The 23,014-nt window shown below is 43.8% G+C and overlaps 1 protein-coding gene across 3 annotated transcripts in view; it reads right to left on the bottom strand.

The window, feature by feature from the left end:
* Positions 1 to 23,014, bottom strand: part of COL19A1 (collagen type XIX alpha 1 chain) — a 2,241,461-nt gene that overhangs the window by 348,286 nt on the left and 1,870,161 nt on the right. For all 3 annotated transcript variants that reach the window (XM_069606203.1, XM_069606204.1, XM_069606205.1), the window contains exons 25-26: positions 19,061 to 19,114; positions 11,993 to 12,046 (exon numbers count right to left, since the gene is read on the bottom strand). In XM_069606203.1, the coding sequence (XP_069462304.1) occupies positions 11,993 to 12,046; positions 19,061 to 19,114 (108 nt within the window). The remainder of the gene's footprint in view (positions 1 to 11,992; positions 12,047 to 19,060; positions 19,115 to 23,014) is intronic.

The raw sequence follows: 23,014 nt of genomic DNA, 5'->3' as shown, positions 1-23,014 counted from the left end.
ATGATCGAAATGGTCGGTATGCACCCCTTGATGCCAGCAGATGACGGCCAACACGCAGGAACCATAATAAAAGAGAGAGAGAGGTTGCGAAACCAGATCATCACTAATCACCTGGACCTACCATCTGTGAAGCTCGAGAACCCAAGAAACCCGAGGAGCTACATAGGGAAATGGGTATATTGCACACCTGGAGGAACCTGTGTATATATGTACTGGCCATTTGAAGACCATGTCAACCACTATGGACATTTGGGAGGAGTGACTAAAATATGGAGAGTAAGAGGAGATAAGGAAAAGGATATGTTTGTGGTCGACAAGTCGACCAGAGGGGGACCATGGCAATGGCGAAGAAATACCCTTCTTCGTCAAGGCCAACATCGGTTTTATCACAAGTGAGAAGTTTGGGATCCATAACCTACAGTAAGAAGCCATACCTATCAAGGCTCTAACTTCCTTTTGTGTATTTGGGACAGACATGCCAGAAATGTGTTTTATTCTTTCAGGTGTCAATCTTCTTCCCTCCTTTGACAGGAGATAGCCTAAATAGGCGACCTCCTGGCAACAATTGAAGTGGGAAAAGCGACCAAAAGGCTCCCACCAATCCCCTCTCAACCATGGCCTAGAGGATCACGGCCCAGGCACCCGCCGCGAGAGGAGTTTGCCCATCTCACAGACGACCAAATACCCTGGTACAACAACATACGAATGTGCCCACTCGCATGCCCACCCGCATGCCCACCAGCCTGCCCTGCACATGCCGACACCTGCGGCATGGATGAACTCGACTAAACCATCTAGCACCAAATCAACACATCGTTAGAGATGCCATGACGACCTAGCTAACGGTCTGCACAGTCGTGCAACATACACACTGGACACTCCCACATCAATTCACATGAAGAACATGCTCAGTGCTATGACGTAGGCGACGGACATACTCACGGACGTGCATCTTTATTATTTTTAACATAGGCTTTTCAAATACAGAAACGCAAGACGCATAATGAACTTATCTAAAAAGGCTTGCTCACGCTTCTTCAAAAACCATGTACCGTAATGAGGAATATAACGAAGACACGATACTGAAGATAGAACAACACGACACCATAACCTACAGCGCCCTACATTAAATGGTTTCTCCTATGCACCAGGCCCAAGTAGGAAGCAAGCAAAAGCTTTCATGAACATTGAATGAGCAAGGGTTTGGTTGCTGACCCTGCAGAATGAGCCCAGCGAAAGCAGACAGTCAGGGGCACAACGTTGCAAACTTGCATACCGCAAGCCGACGCCAAGGTCGCACCTGCAAGATAAACCCGGCACACAGTGAAAAATATAATATTAATTGTGCAGAATTCTGCCTCAACCACGGTCCCTACTTCACGTGACCGAGCCGAACTTGATAGGGTGCCAAGCCCAGGAGGAAGAAGGCGTCTGGGTCCCCCGTCTCAAGACACAGGCAGATACAATTAAGCGATTCAACAGACATCTGCGACGGTGGGAGCAGTCGGCCTTCCTGCTCATGAATAAGACCTCACATTGTCTGCACACACCCATTGTGAAACATTGTTGCAAATGACAGGTGCACCGCGAGCTGGGAACAGCGATGGTCCCAGACTGGGGGGCTCGCGGGTGAACCAATCAGAACATGGGACCCTTATCACTGACGCCATTCACATTGACCAATCCTCAGGGGTCTTTATGTAACAATTTTTATGTATCAAACTGAAGGGACAACCCAAGTATACCACCTGACTGACCCTTGACCAATAACCAAGTCTTCTATACGTATGCTATACTAACCCTACCACTCAGGGAACCAATCCAGAGTGGCGATAGGTTTTTTGTTAATTTTGCTAAGGTGACGCAAGTAGCGCGTCACGCTAAGGTAAAAAGGGCCTGCGAGCCCCACGCTGCGGAGAGAGTGTCAGGACGGACGCGTACGATCCTTGGCCATCCCTGCCGTTTTGTTTAATAAACAGCAGAATCACCTTGCTTCTTGCGTGTGTCTCATACTCTATCTTTTGGGATATACGGGAGGAGTTGGGGCCTCCCTGCCCGGAGGTCCGCGGACAGCCCAGCCAGCCCCAGGAGCCCCGACACAATATTGAAACTTTTTAAGCGAAGCTTTGTGACCATGCTTAGCTAGATGGATGAGCAACAACACAGTTCCCTCTTTACAAGAGCTCTCAGAGTCAGTGGCTAAAAGCAAATCATCAACATATTGAAGCAACGTACAAGTAGGGGGCAATCCAAGGGTATCAAGCTGCTCTTTCAAAGCCCTACTATAAATACTAGGACTCTCAGTATAACCTTGAGGTGCACGAGTAAATGTGAATGAGCGTCCCCCTAAGGAGAACGCGAACAAGTATCTACTATCCTCATGTATAGGAATACTGAAGAAAGCATTCTTTAGGTCCACAACACTGAAGTGAGTAGCCGTAGCTGGAATCATGGTTAATATTGTCGTCACATCAGGCACAATTGGAAATTGCGGAGCAACGACTTTATTAATGGCACGTTAATCAATTATAAAACGAAATGGAATTGCATTATCACCTTTTTTGTACACGGGTAAAATCGGACTATTGCACAAACTTCCTGCAATCTCCTCAATCACCCCACGATGCACAAAATCGGAAACAATGCTCTTCAAAGCTCGCTCGCCTTCAACTGAGATCTTATACTGTGGAATACGGGGCAGCTTAATTCCATGTTTCAAAACTATTTTAACAGGCTCAATCTGCAAAATACCGACATCATTGTCAACAACTGCCCACAAACACTCTGGTACATTACTGAATTCTGGCGGCAAAGGTCTAGTCAAGAATTGCGAAACAGAACATTGCTGTGGTGAAATCGTCAAACGCACTCCATCAGAAGAACAATGAATTACCGCATTTAATTCCTTCAACAGATTCAACCCCAGCAAATTCTCTCCACAATTCGAAGTCAAGAGAAATGGACAGTGGTCCGTAAAGGGACCCAAAGAAATAGGTACCGGTGAAGAAACCGGACAAACAACTGGTGTGCCAGAAAACCCTACAGAAACATTGGTTTGCCCTGACAGTGGAATGTTTGGAACCCGCGAATGATCAATGGAACACTTCTGTGCTCCAGTGTCTATCAAAAATTGATGTTTCCTATTTCCCACTACCATTTCAATGTAGGGACCTTTCTGATTAACGGGAATAGGTGTAGGTTCCAAACCCTGCTTCGGGCAATCCTAACGAAACAAAATATCATCAAAAGGAAGCTCTTCAGATAGATATGCAGCAGAAGGATGATCAAATATGTTTCTAGTGTCCACACTCGAAGTCTGATTATCCTGTGAAAAAGGTTGTTGGGGATCCTGAGAAAACTGGGCTCTACCAGGGCCCCCTACACCCTACACCCGGGCGACCTCTGGATCGTCTACCCATATTTCCAAATGTGTTATTCGACCTCTGTCGAAGGACGGGGCATTGTGCATGCAAATGACCCTCCTGGCGACAATAGGCACACTGGTTAATATTCACAGGACCCAAGGGCACATTCCCTTGTGGAACATACTGACCTCTAATCTGCAAACTACCCCCTCTGGGGCCTCTAACAATTTGCTGTAACAATACTTTAGTCTTCAAATCACCTTTTCTCTTCTCAACTCTATCTTTTTCATTATTGACACGGTTCTCGTAGTACTGAGCCATGTGCAGTACTTCTGATTGGGAATTCGCCTGCCAAGCGCTCTCAGAAGACATAATTTGTGACTGGATGTCAGGCAGCAATCCACGTACAAATTTGTCCACAAATAATCTTTTCCCAGACTCTGTGCCTAAGTCTTGTCCACTGAAATCCGAGAATACCTGTTCGAACCGATTAAAGAACTTGGCAGCACCCTCAGATTTTCCTTGGACACAGGCCGTAAGCTTGTCCCAAATAATTCTCTTTTCGGGGATTATAGTTTTCAGTTTTGCAATGATTCTGTCAGGCAAAGTTAGTATCCCCTGAGGTGGTCTCTCACCAGCTGGCCTTTCCCCATCAAGCCTAACTATGTTAGCCCATGTATCTCCCAACCCTGGTACATCGTCTATAGTTCTAACTTGTTTCCACAAATCTACAGGCAGGAGTACAGGGAATAGCAAATCAATGTCGCCTAGGGTAAACACTGCAAAACGGACTCCATCTCTTTATAGAACCCTGTCGGATTTTTCCTAATGTCAGGAATAGTTTGTCTAATAGTATTCACTTCCTGTCGTGAAAACGGGACGTGAACAAACTGCGATACATAATGTGCAGGAATGTCCACAGCAGGTGTACCTGCTGCAGCATTAGCAGGAATCTCAACCTTTGGGACAAATGTCAGAGGAACCTCTCTCATAGGCAACTGAGATGTAGGCAACTCTGAACGCTTACTAAGCAACAGAGCTAAATCGAGCGCTAAAGCAGTTGAAGAAGTGTCAAGTGAAAAAGCTCTCTTATAAATGCTCAATAACTCTGTGGGACAACTAACCTTTCTCTTTAAACATTCTTCCTGCAGGTACTCTACCATTACCTGTATCACTTTCCTCTGCATTTCTAGCGTATATTGACTGTATGTGTCATATACCTCAACTGGAGTTATCAATATGTCTGAAATCCATCTAACCGCATCTTTTGTACAAATTCGCGCCTCCTCAGATGTCGATTTACGACACTGAAGAAATCGTTTCTGTACATACATACTTTCTTCTTCGTCATCCTCATTCCGTAACCTTTCCAACTCCTTTCTATACTCAAATATCCTCTCAACATGCTCATGTACCTTCTCCACAGTGTCTCTTGAAAACGCTAAAGTATTCAGGTCCCTCAACCCTTGTGGGAGGTCTGCATTATTTAATTTACCCCACATTACACATAAATGAATCCCTAAACCTTAAATGAAAACATTTTTCTCAGGAAAATTATCCATATTAGAAAGTGTGGCAAGAACATTAGCTCGATCATCTCTCTCCATACAATGCTTAGCCCATGCAAACAAATCCTGTTTCTTTTCTGTAGGAACAGTATTACGAGTAACAATCCTCGACCCCGTACCCTGATCAACTACAAGTGGTACAGAACTACTTGGGAGTGAGGGTGCTGGCAAATTCAATGGAGGTACTATTACTGGTGCAATGGGAAGAGGCAGAGGAGCAGATGGAGGAACAACAACCGGAGGAATAGGAACAACAGGTTGAGGAGGAAGAGCAGGAATAACAACAGGAAGAGGTACAGCAGGAGGAAGAGGAACATACGGAGGTGGTGCAGAGGCACCAGGCCTTCGTTCATTTAACAATTTGTCGATAAACTCATCAGAAACATGAAGATCTTTAGAAGGATAGATTTTCTGAATACCGAGTGAGAAAGCCCTGTCCATATTCCTAACCGACTCAGACTGTTTGTCCTGATCATATAACAACGCCTTTTCAGCATTTGTTTTATGACGGCGCACATGTTGTTCCCTACTTTTAAGCTGCTGCAAAGCTTCTCTTTTCCAATTTTGCAAAACATCAAATGCTGCAGGTCTGGCCTTCTTTTTTAACAAGACTGACTCTAAATATTCAATACGAGGGATCTCAAAACTACCATTGACTGGCCACTGAAGTTCGGAGGCATGTCTGGTTTGTCTGTGCCAAATTTTATTAAATACTACACTTCCAATGCCATGCTTACAGTACATAGTACATGCCGGTGACCCCTCCTGTGGTGCCGGATGGCTAAATTCCAAAGATTGTCTATTGCTGCGGAATAATGCCCTAAAGCAGCTAGACAATTTCCCAGGCATTTCTCAAATACTCGGTGTTACCTGGTCAATAATTGTGTCTGCAGATACAATGCGCCAAATTCAAATTGTCAGGGTTGAATTAAGAGTCGGGTAACGACTCACCTTACCAAACCTAAGGAGGGCCGATCGGTTTACAAAGGACTTAGCTAACGAATTTTACCTTGTGTATGGTGATTTCGGCAAATCTGCCCGCCTCAAAAAATTGACCCTCGTCAAGATGCCGTCTCAGACCACACGGCTATCGTCCAGGGAACGGATCGTGCAGCGCTGTTGAGGTGTCGCGTCTCGTTCAGTCGGGCCCGTTATGTCACACCGTCCGATCCCAGTCCGATAGCGTGCGTCAACCTTCAATAATCCGGCATCAATCTTGAGGGTCCCTATTCCGGGCGCCAACTGTGAAAACAAGGAAATAATATGAGGCAGGGTAACCAAAAAGCAAACACACCAAACACAGGTTACAAAGTACTTTATTTTATACTGAATCCAGTTACAAAAGAACAGAACAAAATTCAGATAGCTATCGACCCTCAGTACAACACAGCGAACTCCGGCGTGGTTCGGTGTGCTCAGTGAGTGCAAATATTCATTGAAACAGTCAGGCTTTTATACATTTCTCCAGCCTGTTGTCCAGCCTTTCTTCAGGTTAACCATTCCATAAATAAGTTACTGCTGTAGGGTCCCTTGCCAGGTCAAATCTAGTTCATCTTAGGTTTATACATTAACAAGAAGAAATGGTAATAATGTGTGCTCTAGGCCTAACATTACAATGCAGGACTTAATTTATAAAATATAGTTAAGCAGGTGTTCTCATTCAATTATAGATCAGTTTCGGTGATACAGGTAATCCATTGCACACAGGTCAGCAGAAGGAAAAGGTCTCAGCTCATGACCCTAACAAGTGGCCTGCAGGCAAGTTATACATTAGCTGTACAGAAGTCATGACAATCGAGTTCTGTTCTGAATAACATAGGCTACCATTTTAGCTCACATGGTGACTTTATAGAGCAAGAAAACCTAAAATGGCGGCTTGACCCAAAATGACAGTTTACATGGTTTCTAAGGTCAGGACCTTGCAATGCGAGTTTATTCGCATGTAGTTTATAAGCAGCTTGTTAGCAGCTTGGCGTAGGCCAATATACATATATTCATAGCAATAGGAGGCACGATATAATTTCTAGTTTGACAGTGAGTGCTGGAGTCCATTTGAAGTAGGCAGACAGAGGAAAGAGTAGATTTAGAGTAGCTTTCATCATCTTGGTTTTCACCAAGGCTCTTAAACATGGGTCAAGTCTTTATGATTACACCATGTTTTAAAGGGCTTGTTCTTATTTGACAGAGATATCTGTGGCAGTTGTGCCAAGCACAAGAGAATGATCTGACAAGAGGCATTCTAAGATTGAAGATATTTTTATTTCTTGGTTTTCTGTCGCAATCCAATCCAATAAGTTGCCGCCATCATGGGTTGCAGTTTGGACCTGTTGCTGGAATCCAATGGACTCCAGAGACATTCTCAGATCTTTGGCTTCTTCATCTGTCTGTTTGTTGTACCAGAGATCGAAGTCGCCAAGGACAATACAAGCACAGGAGTCCTTTGAAAAGTTACCTATGGCAGCCAGTAACTGTTCTTTGAACAGGAGGGTGGTTCTAGGGGGACGATATATTAGCAGCAGGCTGATAGAGGACACAGGATTTATATTAAGTTTCACCATTAAGGCCTCACAGTTTTCTAGATCAGGACAGTTAATTGTACGGATCTTCAAGTTATGCTTGAAAATAATAGCCACCCCCCACCCCCCTCTGCTTTCTTCCCTATTGACATGGAGAGGTGAGTATCAGTCCAGGGTAGCCAACAACATGGCATGATAGGAGGTTTCAGTCATCCAGGTTTCTGTTAAGAATAAGATATCTAAGCTTTGCTCCGGTATTATAACTGCAATTTCAACTGCATGCTTAATGAGGGAACGGGTGTAGTGGCTTTGCCGTCCCGAGGGCCTTAAAAGCTACCTCACGACGGGACAAGAGGCCACCAGTGTAAGAAAACATAATGGGGGTTAAGTGATTAGGGGGAGGAGAAACAAGTAAGGGCATGTGAGGCAGTCTAATCTTAGCGTCCGTTCCCGAGCCATAAGTACAGGTTTTTGCTGGATTACTTGTTGCCTGAGTTGTATGATGAGGTTCTCCAACAACATCAGAAAAAGAGGCCGGGGATGGAGAGAGATGTGCAGCGAGCGTCTACATGACTGTTTTACAGATTTTGCTTTAATAATGAGGTGACATTTAATGCATTATCATGGAACCTTGAACTTTTTACCTCGGATGCTTCTCGAGCATATTTTATTGCATCTAGGACCTCTTGCAATCCCATGATTTGAGAATTAAAGCAAAAAATCTGGCCCATACTTATCCGTACCTTATACGGACCGTTACTGACAGTCCTCGACGCGCTGACGCACCTGTCGGGTTGATTGAGGAAGAGTTTCCTGTGTTGGTGGACGCATTTGGAAATGCTGGTGGAGCGGGAGCAGAGAATAACTGCCTTTCTGGAGAGGCATTTGGGGTGAGCTCTGCTGCTGTCAGCATTAGTAGAGACCTTTGTGGTGAGGGCTATGTGAGGAGAAGGAGAGAGCTGGTATGGATGAAGGATTATGTTAAATTATGTTTTTAAATGTTTATATTTCATCTTCCTGCACTTATAAATTGGTTTTATGCATAACTTGGTTCTGTGCTCTGCATTAGTAAAAAAAATATATTACCTTTAAGTGATTTTCCTTATTTGTTCTCATCATTACTGTTATGTTTTTTGTATATCTAGTGTATCTATATATTTAGTATTGTTTTGTTTTGTTTGTTGGTTCTTCTGTTCGTGGCTATGTTTCTTGGTTGTTAATTATCAACAGTTTATTATGTTCTTTCTCTTTAAGGATTTTAGGGGGTGAGATGTGTGGTAGCTATAACATTTAGAATGTTGTGAGGTCATTTTTTAGAACATGGATCTTTGGGGATCATCATTTGGTAGAAGAGCTTGTGGATGGCTGTTGCAAGTGGCTGTGCCACAGGGTTCATAGAATAAAGGCTCCTTACCCTTCTTCCTACGTGTCTGTGCCCTAATTCACCATCTCTACTGCCTGATATCCCGGTATTACCATGATATTACGGGCAGTGGAGACGCTGGTAACTTCCCATTCCATGGAGTGCCATAGGACTCCATGGGATGGGGTTGCCCGAATCACCAGCACCGTTAGTAACAGTGCCAGTGATTCAGGCATTTATCTGCTGGTAGGGGCCTGATCAGAGCCCCTACTGGCAGACTTGGTGTTGGCTGGTCCGGAATGGTGCCGGTATACATTGTTACCGGCACTTTATTTCCAGACAGGCCAACTCATAATGAGGCCATATCTTTGTTAAGGTGCCGACAAGCAGCCTCACACCTCTCTGAAGTGCAGTGGATTCAAGGACACCATGGCTGTCCACAGTGCTTATCCATGAAACCATACCAGAGGCCCTGCTTCTCCTACAAATATGTTAAGTGTTGGTGCACTGGAAATCTATGGAGGGGATAACAAGTCGCTGGGGGTCATTATGAGTTTGGCGGTAAGGGGTTAACGGTGCCAGCAAAGGGGCCAGAGCCGTCAACCCCTTACCGCCCCATTACGAGACTGCTCGCGGGAACCCGCTAAGGACGCCTGGTTTTACCAGGCACCCTAAGCGGGTCCCGCGAGCAGACCAGGGTACTAACAACGGGCCCGTTTTTAACGGGCCCGTTGTTAGCACCCTCCCCATTCCCATTGAGCCCTATGAGGGCTTGAATGAGAATGGGTAAGGGTTCCTTGAATGAGGAATTACCGGGCCCTCCAAGGTCGGAATGGCCCGGTAATTCCTCATTCAAGGAGCCCGGACCCGGTACCCGGTACCCGGTAAGGGAGTAGCCATGCCGCTAATAGCGGCATGGTTACGCCTTACCACGTAATGACCCCCACTGTCATGGGGGGTCATTACAAGGTTGGAGGTAGCCATGGTGCTAATAGCACCATGGCTACCCCCTTACCGCATATCGGGTCCGGGTTCCTCAAATGAGAAATTACCGGGCCATTCCAACCTTGGAGGACCCGGTAATTCCTCATTCAAGGAACCCGGATCCGGTACCTCCCCATTCCCATTCGAGCCCCCATAGGGCTCAATGGGAATGGGGAGCATGCTAATAACGGGCCAGTTAATAACAGGCCCGTTATTAGCATGCTGGTCCTTTAGCGGCTCCCACTAAGGGCGCCTGGTAAAACCAGCCGCCCTTAGTGGGACCCGCTAAAGGACCTCGTAATGCGGCGGTAAGGGGTTAACGGCACCAGCACCATTACTGCGATCCTTTATCACCAAGGTCGTAATGACCCCCACTGTCTCCCAGTTGTCGCCCACCAGGGGCTCTTTCTTTCTTAAAGCTGACAAGGTGCTGAAAACAGCATGTTGCTCCTTACAAACCCCACAGTAAACAAATACACACCCAGTAAAAACACTCCTCTCTCCACCCCCGCTCCTCCTGCACCCAGAAAGGGTATCTATGCATTTGTGAGAGCAAAAACATGCAAAAGTGTATCTTACAGGCTGAAATTTTACCACCGATTTGAATGATAAACAGTGCATGCCCAGTGCCTTGCATGGCAGAAAGAGATCTCATCAGACCACGTTTTGTTCCTTGGTCAGAAGAATCCTACAGGTGATTTAAAGTGGTGATTTCTGGGACATGGTCATGGCCACCAAGCTCAACACGACTTCAAAGTCTCATGATGCGGCTGTCAAAACAATGCAATGAAATGGGGGCTGAAAAGGGTGCTAATTGCATTATTTCACCTTTCGAATGGGGTGGTGAAGGTAACTTCACTATATTGGGTGCAGTTCAGTTAATGCAATAGATTTGGAAGTAATGCATCCTAAAAATTTGAAAGACAGTCAACCAAGTGAAAGTGATAGAAGGCCTACACTGAGATGCTGCACCAGGAGTGGTTATTACTTTGCACTGAGCAAAGGACGGGGGAAGAAGTGTTTATACCTTATAAGGATATTGGGCCTCATTACGAGTTTGGAGGTAGCCATGCTGCTATATGCAGCATGGCTGCCTCCAAAGTCGGGTCCGGGTTCCTTGAATGAGGAATTACTGGGCCATTCCAACCTTGGAGGACCCGGTAATTCCTCATTCAATTTAGCCGTCCCCATTCCCATTTGAGCCCCCGTAGGCCTCAATGGGAATGGGGAGGGACCCACAAAGGATGTCTGGTCTGACCAGATGTCCAGAGCGGATCGTAATAGGGCGGAATGGGTTTAACGGCACCCGCACCATTACCGGCGCTGTTAAACCCATTCCGCCTGGGTCGTAATGAGGCCCATTATCCTGTTTCACGTTATATTAGGAAGGATCAGGGCAGCCGTTACATCCAAAAACAATTCCGAGAACACAAGGACAACCGCAAAGTCTCAAAGTGGAGTGGTTTGGTCACTCACATGGTTACTGATATTACCCGCATTAAACATTCATCTATGGAATACGTTTCGTGCAGGTGCAGTCTTCGTAGTCTCAGCCCTTGCTTTAATCTCAGATTGTTGGTTTCTTAGGTAGGCAATTCATTGGTGGCTATCACATTATTGTTAGAATTGGCTCTGGAGGATAGCTTAGGGGAAACGTGCTCGCCTTGGAAGCAAGACCACACAGAGCAATACAGGTTCGATCCCCAGGTCCGCGCTTAGAAACCTCTGGGTATTAAGCGCGTTATAAATAACCAATCATAACATATGGGATGGTATTCTGAACATTCTTGGCATTATATTCGGCAACAAGAAGCAAGTGTTTGTCTTCCGTTTTTGGTATAATATTGACAAGTACTATTATCGATTGTTCTTTTGCTTTAATAGTAACCACTTATGGAAAACCACCAACATCTGGTAATGAGAAGAACGTTTGAACTCAGTAGAAGGAGAGCCTTCTAAAAACTAAAATGGATTACTAACCATAAATGTTACTGCACAAAGCTATTGAAAGTTAGCCTCAATTGACTTTTACAGTAACACCACTCAAAAAGAAGCACATGAAATGCAGCGCAAGGTTCACAAGTTCGGAACTATAAGTACTTGAATCAAATTAAGAAACTTCTTGATTCTCTTATTAAGCTTTTAGTTAAAACAAAATAAAAATGACATTAAAACAGTTCATAATCCACTTCTTACCGTGTCACCTGGGAGGCCACGCAGACCAATGGGACCTTGAGGCCCTGGTGGACCCTAAAGAAAAAGAGTTTGGGTCAAAATAGAGCATTCTTGATGGTAAGATCATATATATAAAATGTTAGATTAATGAAAAACCTTGTCAAAAAATATGCATCTATTGGTAATTTGTAAGGCATTTGTTTTGTGGTTCCCTAAGGAAGGTGAGTGTGGGGATGGAGCACAGAGTGTTACAGGAGGGGTTTAACCATTTACATTCCTTGATGCAGCCCGGGACAGGCTAGTGCCAAGAGAGGAAGAAGGGACAAGAGACGCGTGCAACTAAACAGAGAATTGTAGGTAAATCCAGCGGTTAGTGCAATTCAGCCACATGAGGACACCAGAAAGAGCATTAGCCAGCAATATTGATGATCAAGTCTAAATGTTCATCTAGAGCTCACCAAAGGTTTTGATTTAAAGGCAGGTGTGTAAGTGCTTCCAGAATCACAGAAGGTCCTCCTGGTTCCATGTAATAATGTCCCCTCAAAAATATCGCCATGCAAAAATGTCGCCGAAAAATGGACGGTTTTTGTGGGGACATTATTGCATGGAACATGCGGGGGACACCCCCACAGCCCCCAAACCCTTTTTTTGTCTTTTTTTTTTTTGCTGCCCCTATCCCCATATATATGGTCACCCATATAATATCGCCACAACCTTTTCCCGGCAATATTATGTACGGCGACCATATATATGGGGATATTACCTGATACCATCCTCCCCAGCCTGGGGGGCTGGGGGGAGGGAGCGGCGTGGGTGGTCAAGTTGTTCCAGAGAGTATCAACAGCAGATTCAAAGGTTCTGCTGATTTGAGGTAAGCCTAATCTCAAGTAGGCACGTTGTATCGGCAGTTTTTGAAATCAGTTCTTACATATACTGTGAGCCAGTAAAGCGATTTCAATGCAGGCGTGATTTGATCGCACAGTTCCAGCTCATGGATACGTCTAGCAGCTTGGCCCTATAGTAGATGTAGTTGGTGGATGAGGCCTTTTGGGAGCCCCCGGTAAAGACTGTGGTAGTAATCTATATGGCAAAGCAGCATGGGCCCAGTAACTTCTGTTTTGTGGTATATTTTGGCAAAGGGGAGTTTGGGAACATGTTATAAAAGGGGAAGATGCAGTTAAACTTGTTCAAATAGATTCTATTTTTTCGAGAACCTGAACCTGTTGAGTGAAGAAGAGATATCCATCAAAAATAAATCCCAATTAATTTGTTGACACCACAATCAGAACACAAGCAAATGGGAGTGGTGAATGAAAGCAAATGTCCATGAAGAAATTATTCGTTTTTGACATATTGAGGCCTGGCCTGTTGTCTTTCATCCATGCTTGGATGTGCAGGATGCCAAACGAGATGTGTCAGCAACCCAACACGGCCTTCTAATCTGAATTGTGATGAAATGACTTCTGCCGCTGGAGTACAAGGATGAGTAGTGGATAAACCACCCACTCATCCCTTACACTTCTACAAAAGAAGAGTGATCGTGGATCATAAAGGTGGGAAAGGCTCAGTTAAGCAATATACTTCCTTCATGTGTATGGTAACATGGGAGGAGGGCAGTCTATACTCTCTAGGGGGTGTGAATGTAAAATAGTAGCAATCCAAACAGAAATATTCCAACAGACAAAAATAAAGGAATGTTCAGTCGAGGTGCTATAAAATTGTACAAGCAAATACTAACAAAACTCACACCTGCACTGGAAGACATGGAAATGCAGAATTTAATGATACAAGCACCCTTAGCCGGGAGGAAAAGGCCATACATCACCACAATGTTCAAAAGGATATGTTTCTTGATGAAGAAGGAGCCTAGAGGGACTTAACCAGAATCTAGAGTCCCAAAATATGGACCAGGGGGCCGGGGCTTCCCAAAGGTGTCGGGACAGGCTTTGAGACGTTGTGCGAGTGATTCATCTCAGGTATGGATGCAGTCACAGTGATCCGACAGGAAGGAGGTGTCGAATTGGGTTCACAGTGTCACCTGATGTAGTTTGATGCAACGTTTAATGAAGCAGGTCGATTTGTTTTCCAGAGTCAGTTTGATGTTGAAGAATGGGTCGAATACGAAGAGGCCAGTGGCTTGAAGTGCTTGGTCGAGACTTGCTAATTTGAAGTTCTTTCACAGTGACATGCTTCTGGTTTCAGACTAAGCAGTGACATGCTGAGCTGGCGTGATGTGGTGGAGAACTGGCTCAAGTTGCAGCAGCAGGTGCACCACATATTCAATTGGTTTGAATGCGTCTGAAAGTGTTCGAGGATGGTTAAAGGGGTTTGATATGGTAAACCCCTTTACCAGCTGCTTGGCTTCTTCAGTTTCTGTGAGTCACAATCAAGGGGCTCAGGAACACGATGTGTCCCTGTTCTCATTCCGCCAACCTGGGGGAGGCTTGCAAACACCAGCAGGAGTCCTTCACCTCCAATGAAGTCTTGGGTACCGGTGTAGTAGGCAGAGAGACAGGTCTTGTTCCAGCAGCAGTGCACCTCTAATGCGCTGTGGGAGAGGTTAGAGAGCAGAGCTTGTCTCTGCCTGGGCCACTCAATCTTCACCTTACAGGTCAAGGGCTCTGGAAATATCAATTCTCCCGTAAGAGGTTCAAATGAATTCTTCTTGCAGTCCAAGATTGAATGAAGGAAGGGATGGGAGAACCGATCTTTTATAGAAAAAGGTCCACTAGTGACCAGTGGTCGTTGCCTTATTGCATCATACCCATAGTACTTTGTGCTAAAGGAAGTGGAGAAGACAGTTAGGAAAGGGGTCCAGAGAGAAACAAGATGATGGAATCCTTCCCAAACGGTGCTGAGCTCCATCTGACAGCACTAAAACTGCCCCCTTCTCAGACTCATAGCATCAAAGGCTCTTTGGTATGCAACACCCTGCTGTGAGGCTAGTCCTTTTGTTTATTGTGTGCCATTTGATTCCTTTTTCCTAAGAGAGTTCCTGCTGATGGTCTGTCCTGCTGGAGAGTGGTGTTACCCAACCTCACAAAGGTTAAAAAGAGAAGCAACACCCACTGGCTATTGTCCTGCTGGGTGCAATATTGATATTGATATTTTATTTCTGTCTCGCTCGTACAAAAGTGTTTCAGAGCGGGACAAGGCAAGGGAGGGGAACAGGGGAGAACAAAACAGCGATCTTAGTAGGCCCAGTGACATTGAGAACGCGCAAGTGCATAGGAGAGGAGGAGGGGAAAAATGCATGGAAGGGGGAGAAGTGGAAAGCGCGAAGCACAGGAGAAACAGATAAATAATAATACATAAGTAATAAAGGAGGCAACACACAGTGGTAGTGCAATCAACAATTTGCAAGTGCTAGGTTTAAGGCAGTAGAGACAGCAAGCCTAGGGAGAATTCACAGAGTCTGCCTCTGGCAGGCCTGGGCTCACAGTGTTGACATAGGTAAGATACAAATCAGATGTGGAAATACCACCCACCATACCCCAACTCAAGTATGGCTTATGTTTAAACATTAAACTGCCACCAAGATGGCAGTTCATCATAATTGTGTGGTTGTAGGACAGCAGTTCAGATTTTAAATGCAGTTTCTGTGCTTAGGTGACTTTGCTGTTAGGCCAGCTATGAAGAGGGCACCTGTGACCCTGCTCTGTGCCACTGGAGAGCAGGTACTGCAGATCAGGAGAGTGATGTAGCAGGGCACATGTTGCTGTGCTTTTGGCATAAAGCTTATTAAAAGAGGGGTCTCTTTAGCTTCCTGAAGTGAAATTATCAACATTATTTTATTGAATGTGATCTGGGATTTTCTGTGTACATTTGAAGTGTGATGGTGATAGGGATAAACAGGTCAGCTAAAGGCTTGATGTAGGTGTTATACAACCATGGTGATATAACTGAACCTTGGGTACTCCACAGTTGAGGCGAAAAACCTTGGAGGGAATGGTGCAGGTCTTACTTGTAATTCACAGTTTTAAGCAGAGCATTGTGATTAACAGTGTCCAATGCGGCTGGCAAGTCCAAGGGGGCCAGGAAATCTGTTGCGTTGTTGTCAAGGGATTTCGATGTTCATTACTCATGATTGAAAGTGTGGATTCCTTGCCTCCACTTTGTTTGAACCTTGACATGTGATCACCAAGGAGGTCCATAGACTCACTATATCCAATCAGTTGTTGCACAGCCATTTTCCTCTGGTCCGGGGGTTGTTAGGGTCTGCTGTGGGTTTGTTAAAACACAGATATTTATGAGTTTTTTTCAAATGGTCATGGAAAGAGGTGTGCTCAAAGGGGCTGTCAATCTCAGAGGCCAAACAAGCAGAGAGTGAGGAGAGGTTATCTTTATTGTTGGTTGGTGTAAATGGAAGTACTTTTCTGAAGAGGCTGTTATTTTGCAACTATTTATTAGATGTTGATCTGTGTGATCTCTATGAAGGTGGAAAAGGAGGCTATATGCTTTGTGACCAGAGGGAGCATGTTGGAAGATGTAATCTGGTTCTTGATACTCATTTTATTGGTCTTCATTTTATCTTGAAAGCACATCCTGTAAGGAGTCAGGAATGAAACTCAGACACAAGTTAGTCATGATTTTGGTTAAAGACTTATTGAAAATAAAAGGGGTTGGGAAAATGCCACTCTGGCCCTGCCCTGAGAGCAATTTCCCTACCTAAACAAAAACTAAGTATCTGTCTGCATCAGAATGTCCAAACAAGAAAACTGTCCTGTTACCAAAGTTATTTTCTGACCCCCACAATATAAACTTAACTCTAAGGTGAAGAGGGAAATGTATTTAGCCTTGGGTGGTTTAGAAAAGTTTTCATAAAGAAAATGGTTGCAACAAAATGTTCTTCAAGGATAAAGGTCCTTGCTCCACAGGGGTGGTTCCCTTTGCGTGGATTCTTCATTACTCCTTGAGGTTTTATGCACAACAGTTCTTTGGACCTCTCTTGGCCAACAACAACATTTGCACACAAAACTGTCTGCCTTTGTAGTTTTCGTTTCTTTCAGAACATCGAGTATCTTTCTGCCAGATTATGTTTCTTCTCTTTTGATTAAAACAATTCCTTTTCCCAGTCCTGATACATCTTCTCAGGACTACTCTAGGTGTAACCAATACAATCCTTTTCCTAATCCTGATGTTCCTTCTCAGGATTTCTTTGTATCTAATCAACAAAATCCTTGTAATGCCTGGTTCACTCTCCTGCCAGGATTTCTGGTTCAAACACTTGAAATTGCCTGGTATACTTTCCTGCCAGGGCTTCTAGTTCATACACTTGAAATTGCCTGTTTTATTTTCCTGCCAGGGATTCCTGTTCATATACTTGAAATTGCCTGGTATATTTTCCTTCCTGGGCTTCTTACTCACACACTTGAAATTGCCTGGTATACTTTCCTGCCAGGGTGTCTTGTTCACACATTTGAAATTGCCAGGTATACTCTCCTTCCAAGACTTCTATTTAAGTGTGGCCTTTGCCCACTCCCAAAGTTGTTTATATTTTTTTTTGGCCTGACATACTTTCCTCTCTGTGTTCCCCGCGTATTTGCACTATATATATTCACACATTTGAAGAGGGCCTGTTTGTGATTTAATTTCCCATTTTACAATATGTCCATTATTTTCCTCTCTCTCAGTTACGTTATTCACATTTATTTGTCCTCGGCGTGTTCGCGAATATGCCCAAGTGTCCTTGCTGCTTCTGGGTGAACTCACCAGCTCGTGTTGGCATGCCTGGATTCTGTTGCGGTACATTGGTGAAGGGTTCCTGTCTGCTTCCTTCTCGCGACCACTGTGACTTCATTTTCCGTCTTCTTCGGCTTTCAGTTGCTACCAAAGCTTTCTTCTGGGCTCCGGTAAGTGACATGCTTCTTTCTTCCTCACCAAACTCCTTGCTGGCTCCTGGTGTTCCTGCAGTGTGTCCTGGTGCAGCAGCTTCTTTCTTCTGTGTTTCAAGGGGGCAAGTTCAGTGTCATACCATTTGTTCTTGCTTTTCGTAGGAATATTTTTGTCAATGGTCCGGGAAAATACATTGAATGTTCTTGAGAGTGGACAGGGTAAGAAGTTAGTAATAGATGTTTATACTTCATTACAATAGAGAAGTACATGAAACAACAGAACAACACTACCAATCAACCTTTTACATTTTCCATGCTGTAATTAGAGAAATGTAGACATTCTGGGCCTGATTCACAGAAGCGTTTTATAATGGCACAATCCCATAGGAAAACACTCTGTGAATCAGGCCCTTTATCTGCCAGCAAAATGTTCTATATTGTAAGTTTCTGCAATATAATGAATTTACAGAGAAATCAATTATTTTACTGCTGTTGCTTTGGAAAATATTTTAATAAAAAATAATATGAATCTCATAAATATGATGCATAGGATTTTTTTTTCAAAAGGAGTATAAACTCAAGCAATGTGAAGGTTTTATTTTTTATTTAATACAAGTTATCTTGGAACATTAGGATCTGTTTGAGGAATGTTTCATTGTTTCACCAAATTTGAACACATTCAAAATTACTTTTTGAACAAGTAAGTCACTTCAATTGCAATAAAGTTGGGATTGTTAGATAAAAGGGGAAATGAAATTACTAGAACTTTCCAGCAGTTCATATGTGTAAATATGTTTTGACAAACCCATATTTTTAAAGTTGTAAACGAAGTGTGCATCTTCTAAAGAAGGCGTGTCAACTTAAAGAAAAAGTGTATATCTTTTGTAACCTTTAAAAAGGCCCATCTTTCGAAAACTCATGAATTTCTAAGAAATAAACCGAAGTATTTTAACATATTTAAATGCTATCTCTGAACTTTAAATGTTTCATTTGATATGTAAAAGTTACATTAATGCAAGCATGTGATATTTTCATATTGTTAATCTAACAATTCTACTATGCAGGATTAAATACCACTCCCAGGGAAAGAAAATCCTCACTTTTAACCACGAAGAAAACATAATGCAGAAAGAAGACACGATGTACACACACCCCCATATGTAAACACTTCACGGGTTCGTGATGCTTTACTCCAAATGTCAGCATTTTGCTAAAGACGTTTCCCTATTTATTGTTATTAAATAAATCTACATACCTCTGGTCCTGGGCTTCCAGGGATACCAGGCAAACCTGTTTCTCCTACTTCCCCCTAAAACAAATGTTAGATAAAAGAGAGCTTAATTACACACCTGCTTAGAAGGTGTACCTTATTCGTTACACATAGTTGACATTATGGAAGAAAAGAGTTACGAAATGTAGTGAGTGCGAATATGTGAACGCATAAAGAACATGATGAGAAACTAACTGAAGAAGGCGAGTGGGCTGAGAATGAAAGGTGAGAGGGAGGCTCTGAGGACAAGATTAGTTGTGCTTAAAGACAGAGGGAAATGAGACTTTTAAAAGAGATGTAGTCAGAAGTGAGAACAAGTATGGATAGAAAATTAAAATAAGGATGATGAGAAGACATTCATCGCATTAAGCTACATAATTATATAACGCATCTGATGATTTTATTTTTCCTTTCCCCTGATAGCCAGGTAGAGGAATGCCTGTGAAGGATTTGAGAGTAATACTGTGCAACAAACAACATGTTGAAGAATCACAGTAACACTATAGCATAGAGGCAAACATTCAGAACTAGATTACACTATACAATGGTGTTTGATATCACAGCTGCAGTGTATTGGTAAGGTCACATTTACATTGTTGTGTTCCTTTTATCATGATATTTTTATATATGTAATGACAAAGCCAATAGTTTGGGCTTTTGTCAATGCTTATTGCTGCAGCTGTTCATTGCATTTTACATTTACAGGCATGAATGTATGTTGAATGGTCCAAGGACGAAGAACATGCGAGCGTAAGTGCTGTTCTTCACATGGCTATTATTAGGTCAGTGGTTAACATTTGCTGGCTGTTTGAATACCTCTAACATAAGATGACTCATGAAATGTTTTTGATCTCTGTGTCATCCAGTATGCCATCATCAATGTGAAGGAACAGTCCCAACATTTAGGACTTTACCGGGCTGAAATAAGATACAGCCATGCATGATATGGGACAATGTGTGGGAAGGCATGTGCTGTTTGATAACTATAGTTGGCGGCAAGATGACAATATTGTGCTGTACCCATTACCCAACACCAGTTTGCCAGTTATGTACATGCAAAGAGGCATCAACATTCATGCTAAAATGCTACCTATAACTGATTTAAAGAAGATTTGATAGCATGAATGCCATATGCCCATTTCATGCAGAGACACATTTGAGCAGTATTATTGCCTGAGCATGCCCCTCTGGGATAACTGAAGCAACTGCTCACACCTGATAACAGAGTTTAAGATCCATGCCTACCTCAAACCCTCCAACCAAGTGGGGCTGCAAAATGTAGAAATACCATACACAGATCCATACACAGGCTTGGGGGATGCAGAGAAGATGTGTGTGCATAGCATAAATGTGTTGCTTTCGGCAGTGACAGGGCAATGTTTCCTAGGGATGAGTGTCAGACTATGCGCGTTGCCACCCTATTTTGAATGATGTATAAGAGCATTTTTCTGCTTGGCCAGCAACTGAATGTGCACAAGGTAGGAAGCCATGATGCCCCACTCCTGTTATGTGTGGACAATGTCGTGCTACCGACTCACACACATCCTCCCATGAAAGCATAACATACGGGGCACCTTTTAGAAATAATGCACTCACAAGAAGCTTGGCTTTAATAGGAGCGAAAAAAGGCACCAAAGCTGGGCCCAGCTAAATGTCCCAAACAGATGTTTACAGGTTGTAGCACACTTTTAGTACTTGGCAGTCTGCTTTGATAATAAAACAGGGTGGGGGGCACAGGTGGAAAGGAGTTAGAACAAATTGGGCTAATATGGCGGCAGGGTTCTGAGGTCCAATAGGAAGTTTGGGGAAATTCCCCAGCACAGGTGCTTTATACAGAAGTATGTCACTGATGCTATATTCGGTGCTTAAGTCTTGGGCTACGCACCATGCGCAGCTGCGACTGTAGCTGAACATTCCTTCCTTAGAAACCTCTTTTCATTGTTGACAGGAACTTTGATGGGACCCCTGTATCGAGAGACCCGGCTTTGTCCTATCGCTGATTTTATCACCCTGTCACCAATTGCCGTTAGACTACGGGGTAGCCCAGAACTTGGAGTATAAAAAACCCTACTGAAAGACATTTTAGAGTTGTATGCTTGTATGAACATCCCATGGCTGGTCAGGGTGAGGATTACTGTGTGCATTTGACTTTGGAACCATGTGGGAGTCCCCAGCTACAATCACTTGGGATTCCCACAGGGAAGTGGGGGGAAGTGATTTTGGGATGTGTGAAGGGAGGTGATGTTGGGCAACCCAGATACATGCCCCACGCTGTTCTGGTATTTTAAACATAAAACTATATGGGGAAAGGAGGCTTATATCACCTCTTATATACACATGAAAGCCAGGAAGCCATTTCTGAGGTTTACATTGTGATGCCTCCATCTGAGCAATCTCACTGCTTTGTGCAGCAAGGATCCTAAGGCTGTCCTCTAGGAATGGCATAAGAAGACCTTTGAGAACGTGGCGGTGCATTTCTTAATCTAATGCCAAGGCTTTTGCAGATGGAGATGGAAGTGGAATCCTAACACTGTTTAATTCAAAACATATCAAAATATGTAAGCATACTGCACATCCGCTAAGAATGAGAGGGTGACAGAAGTAGTGGTCCGCCATCTCACTGCAGCCCAGGATGAATGAAGAAAGGCCCAGGCTCCCTAGCTTTGCCAGCCTTGCTAAGACAGAGGTGAGTAGAACTGTGAGAAAGTGATGTTGTGGTTGCTTTACACAGTGTGTAACAACTCCTGTTCAATATATTATTATTTTATAAATCATAGTCTACACATTATATTTAGAGTATTAATCCGAGTTATGTGCTGATGACTTTTGGTGCACAATAAAGTAATCATGATGACGAGAGGAAGAGATAACAAGCGAGGTAGGAAATGAGACAGAGGCACAAAGAGCGTCACACTGAAGAGGAACAGATAGATGAGGCAATAAAGAGGGGATGCAGAAAGAGGAGACTGACTGACTGAGTGACTGTGCCTGTGACAGTCGGAGTAGGGTGAATGAGAAGAACTATTACAAAGGTGCCAGCCTGTCACAAATTAGAAGGACTAAAGTGAAGAAGGAAAATGATGAAGGACTCTGATGAAGGGGAAGGACTATGAAAAAGGATTGTAATGTCGAACTCGCTATGTCCTCGCTTAATAATGCTTTGCGATGGTCATCACTTGATACTCTTTATCCCACTGAATCTTTTTGTCCTTCTCACAACCCTCCCACCAGCCCTGCCTTACTGCTGACCTTTTTTCCTTTCATACTTCCTTACGTGGCGCTGTAAGGCCCTGGAAAATGTCTCAGTCCTCCGCTGGCATGGCTCATCTTTCGATCATTCATTCCTCTTATGATTCCGTACTATTGTGATCTACCATTTCATTCTCATCCCATCCCTGCAGTCCTTCACAGCTTCTGAACCATATACTTCCTCCTTCTCCCCCTGACCCTTCCTGTTTTTCAGCCATCTCCCCTGCAGATTCAACTTTCTACTTCAACAAAAAAGGAGCTAGCCTTCGCTCAGTCATTTTTGTAACTGTTAATACTAGTATTCAATCACCTTCTCTTTCACCACCTACTCTATTTACTTTGTTCTCATTTGCTCCAACCTTTGAGTACCTACTGCCCAATTCCTCTCGGGGCACACCCTACTGCCTTCCCACTCGATCCTGCTCCCTGCTCACTTGTTCTTAAGATGTTTCCACACCAGCAACCTTTTCCTATCTTCTTCTGCACACCTTCCATCCACATGAGTTTGTCCTTCTGATTCCAAGCATGCTGTTATCCTTCATATCTTCAAAAAGCAAGATTCTCAATGTATCTATTCCCTCTAACTACTACTGCCCCATATTTCTGTTGCCTTCTCTTTCTAGGATTGCAGAACATGATATACCTACACACAGGTTTCTTGATCATCATTCACTTCTTTCTCCACTTCAA

Source organism: Ambystoma mexicanum, chromosome 4p (genome assembly GCF_040938575.1).
Source record: "Ambystoma mexicanum isolate Mex_15411 chromosome 4p, UKY_AmexF1_1, whole genome shotgun sequence".
NCBI classification, from domain to species: Eukaryota; Metazoa; Chordata; class Amphibia; order Caudata; family Ambystomatidae; genus Ambystoma; species Ambystoma mexicanum.
The sequence above is the reverse complement of the archived record's forward strand: the minus strand, read 5'-3'. Positions and strand labels throughout refer to the sequence as shown.